General features: G+C 35.0%; 1 protein-coding gene across 1 annotated transcript in view; it reads right to left on the bottom strand.

The window, feature by feature from the left end:
• The window catches only part of STAM (signal transducing adaptor molecule (SH3 domain and ITAM motif) 1), a gene marked incomplete at its 5' end in the record, with an annotated part of 13,073 nt that extends 10,015 nt beyond the window's left edge, over positions 1-3,058 (bottom strand). The window contains 6 exons of the mRNA XM_010154204.1: positions 240-334; positions 644-836; positions 1,782-1,872; positions 2,120-2,266; positions 2,800-2,895; positions 2,983-3,058. Coding sequence (XP_010152506.1) covers positions 240-334; positions 644-836; positions 1,782-1,872; positions 2,120-2,266; positions 2,800-2,895; positions 2,983-3,058 — 698 coding nt within the window. The remainder of the gene's footprint in view (positions 1-239; positions 335-643; positions 837-1,781; positions 1,873-2,119; positions 2,267-2,799; positions 2,896-2,982) is intronic.
• Positions 3,059-3,857: the final 799 nt, after the last annotated feature.

Raw genomic sequence — 3,857 nt, forward strand, 5'->3', positions numbered from 1 at the left:
CAAGGCTTAAAATATATACATAAATGCAGTGTTACTTACTCATTTCTGGCTCAGCAGAAAGATCGGCTGTTACAAAATTAGATGGAAATAATCCTATACCCTGATGGGTTTCCCCTTTCCACCAATTTGGATCGCTAAAGTTAAAAAAAATAAAAACCGCCATACATTACAAAATCCATACTCACATGGAATTTTCCTAAAATGGCTTAAAATATATACATAAATGCAGTGTTACTTACTCATTTCTGGCTCAGCAGAAAGATCGGCTGTTACAAAATTAGATGGAAATAATCCTATACCCTGATGGGTTTCCCCTTTCCACCAATTTGGATCGCTAAAGTTAAAAAAAATAAAAACCGCCATACATTACAAAATCCATACTCACATGGAATTTTCCTAAAATGCCTTGTACAGTGCCATTCTATATTACTTGTACATAAATAAGATTTGTATGTTGTAAATATTTTTACGCAATTACATTTCTATGTAAAATTCTAGGAGATAACTAAATAAGGTATTTAAAATAATAAATTTATTTTATTGCAACTGTATTCCAATGTACATTTATGCACAGAAGATACAATTATTCTCAATTGACTTTTACAGTCCAGTATACTTCTAGTAGGCATTCCATATAAATTACCTGTCATCAAGGATAGTTATAAGTTCTCCAGCTTTAAAAGTTAATTCGTTGTCTTCAGCAGCCTCAAAATCATAGATTGCACGAACCTTTCGGCCTTCGTGTTTGTGATTTGTTAAAAGGCTTGAGGTGCTCGGATACAAACTGGAAAGTGTTGTTTGCTGTTGCCTTTGTTCTTTTAGTGAGAGTTCAATAGCTACAAAAGAAGAGTTACTCAGGTGAAACCTCCTGATAAAAATGGGTTGAATGATATGAAAATTTAACTCTGAAAACTTTTAGTATAATTCCGTCCCTGCTGCATCATAATGAACTTCTGCCGTTCACTTCGAAATAATGGTAAAACCCACAAAGATGTTTTCCAACTAGACAGCACAATTCTGCCCATAGATTTACTGAGGCTTCCAACATGGGCAGGATGAATAGACAGCACTTAAAGACAAATGGGATAACCCAGTGAAGTCATCCACTTTTTATTATTATATTACTGTTATTATCTTGAACTGATGTAATGTATTTACATTCTTACTAACATATACATGACATTCAACTTTTCTAGACTGCTTGAAAAATTAAAAGATACAGCTGTTCAGGTGCAACAGTAACTCAAAAGAAATCATCCTAGTTTTGTTTACTGGGACTGCAATGAGACACGTATGATTGCAACAATCAAAGCCTTAATGTATACTACAGAAGCATTATTCAAAGATTAAAAGTTTAAAGTAATACCAAGTTACACCTAAAATACCGGATTCAACTTTCCATACAACTTCCAGGATAATCCTTATTTTCTTGTTCCATCAAATGTTTAAATTGCAAACAAATTCGCTGCACTTGCCCCAGGAAGAGAGAAAATGCAAGTGCAGAACTTGTATCAAGCATTTCCATAGTGGAGCATGTCCTCAACATGAGATTTTGCATAATTTTTACTGTGTTGTTCCAGTTTGGCAACAGAAAAAAAGTAAAAACCAGAAGCTTTTAATGTATTTTCAATCTTTAATCCTCCACCAAAAGAAAGGAATAGAAATCATAACTACAATCCATAAATACACTATTCACACAGAGGAAGGAAGCAAAACATTTGTCCCTGCTTTATTTGATATTTACTAATATATTCATCAGGTCAGCAAGTAAGTGAACTCACCTTTAGCTAAATCCTCCTCTTCCTTTTTGTTGGCTACTGTACCAGGATCTTTGGCAACTAGAGCTGGACTTGCTTTTGCCTGTTCAGCAGCCTAGCCAGAAGTGAAAGATGTCAAAATGAATTCAGCAATAAGAAATTACAATATATTAAGTTCACCGTTTTGATTTGTATTCATCTGCAGTATAAAAATCTGAAGTAAATCAGAGCATCTCATGCCCCAAAGGAATGTTTTATTAAGAAATGACAAAATAGAACTCAACTAAAAACTGTAAAATACAGAACTGAAGAGAAAAAAAATTTGTGACACCCTTTAAGAACAACCTCAAAATTTAATATACCTGTGAACCTATAGCTGGGAAAGTAACTCCTTGCTCCTTAAGATTTTTTATCATAGCAGATATTAAACTAAGCTGTGGGTCATTCTTGAATTCATCAGTCCATTCCACCATAAGGGCTTTCAGCTTTTCACAAACTTTTGGATGACCCTGCAAGCACAGTAGAAACTAGTTAAATACTGTAGGAACCTGTTCTTAATTCCTTCATTTTAAATAATTTCCTGTTACTGTGAATATAAACTATATAGACACTTTATTTTGAGGACAAGTGTATCACTAGGGGATATCTTTATCAGAAAGGAGCACACCAGCACTGTTTGTACTAGTACAATACGTACTAGTCCCAAAACAGAGTAAACCAAGGTTAAATAAAAGCCCTGCATTATCAATGTTTTGCCACATCTGTATTTAATGTTTCATGGCTATTATGTAACATAAAAATTAATTTTTATATTAATGAATTAACACACCATACCCCACCTCCCCTGAACAGGGTACCTAACTAACTGAGGTGCGAAGTGGCATTCCAGAAGCTCTCTCTCAGTCTTCCCAGTAATCTTGCATCTTTTCCCCCACCACCAAATTTGCAGTCTTCCAAAAGTAGATTCCATTCCACTTCCAGATTACCCCAATTCTCCGATTTCGCTTTGCTATGAATTGTATAAATCAATGCAATACATTACCTTATTCAACACATTGCTTACTTCACTGGCAAAATCTCTTGAACAGACTTCTAAATGAAAGATTTTACCACAGTTTGAGACACATGCTCCTAGAAGCTAAAGAAAGAAAGATTACAACTCAGAGAGGATTTTATGCAATGTAACTTTTCAGGAATGAAAAGCGCTACATTAAAAAGAACCTACTGTTAATGCTTGCATAGCAACGTGGGGATCTTTATGGTTCACTCGCTTCATAATAGAACGGAGACAGTCCTTAGGCCTAAAAACACAAGACATGTAAAAATATGCAATGGAATGAACATTTCCTATTGCTCACAGGACAACACCCACGGACAACAAGCTCTTCCAACCACAATCAGTAAATTATTTAGTAGCTTCTGAGTGCAACATTACAAACTATAAATTAACACCGTTATCAGCTGTAGCCATTTCTATGGGTAAGACTGCTAGCTTCCCATTATCAAAACCTCTCAGTAAGTTACATTATGTTTTCTAGTTAGTGAGAATTACTGTAAATACTCCAAAAACACATAAACCCCTTACAATTAGAGAACTGTAATTCTCTGTAGGCCATGCATCTACTCCTGTGTAGTCTGCATACCTACCTAAGAACATTTGCTTACACACTGGTTACCAACACCCTTTTGCTACTTCTTTAGAATTACCACCACCACCTTCCTCAGAGTCTCTCTTAATCTACAGAATAACATCTATAAAAAGATACTCAATAACCAACAAGTGCTAAAAAAAAAAATGTTAGACATTCTACATCAAAGTTTCAAAACAATTCAGTAGAGAATTCAAGTGTTACCAATGTTGTGGTAGGCAGAAATAATGTGAAAAGGAAATTTAAGAAAGAATTTGAATGGGAGTTTCAGACCCAGTTTAGCACATTAGAATCTGTGTGACACTCATTTTTTTCTGTCTTTAAAGGTGGTGGAAGGCAGAGCAAGAATGGGGTAGGAATTAGCAGGGGCGCACAAGCACTACCTGCTGAATAGCCCTGAAAAGATAACTCTGAAAGAGGGTAAGAAGGAAAAGAGAAAGTAAATTTAAAC

Source organism: Eurypyga helias, unplaced genomic scaffold, assembly GCF_000690775.1.
Source record: "Eurypyga helias isolate BGI_N326 unplaced genomic scaffold, ASM69077v1 scaffold39966, whole genome shotgun sequence".
Lineage (NCBI taxonomy): Eukaryota > Metazoa > Chordata > Aves > Eurypygiformes > Eurypygidae > Eurypyga > Eurypyga helias.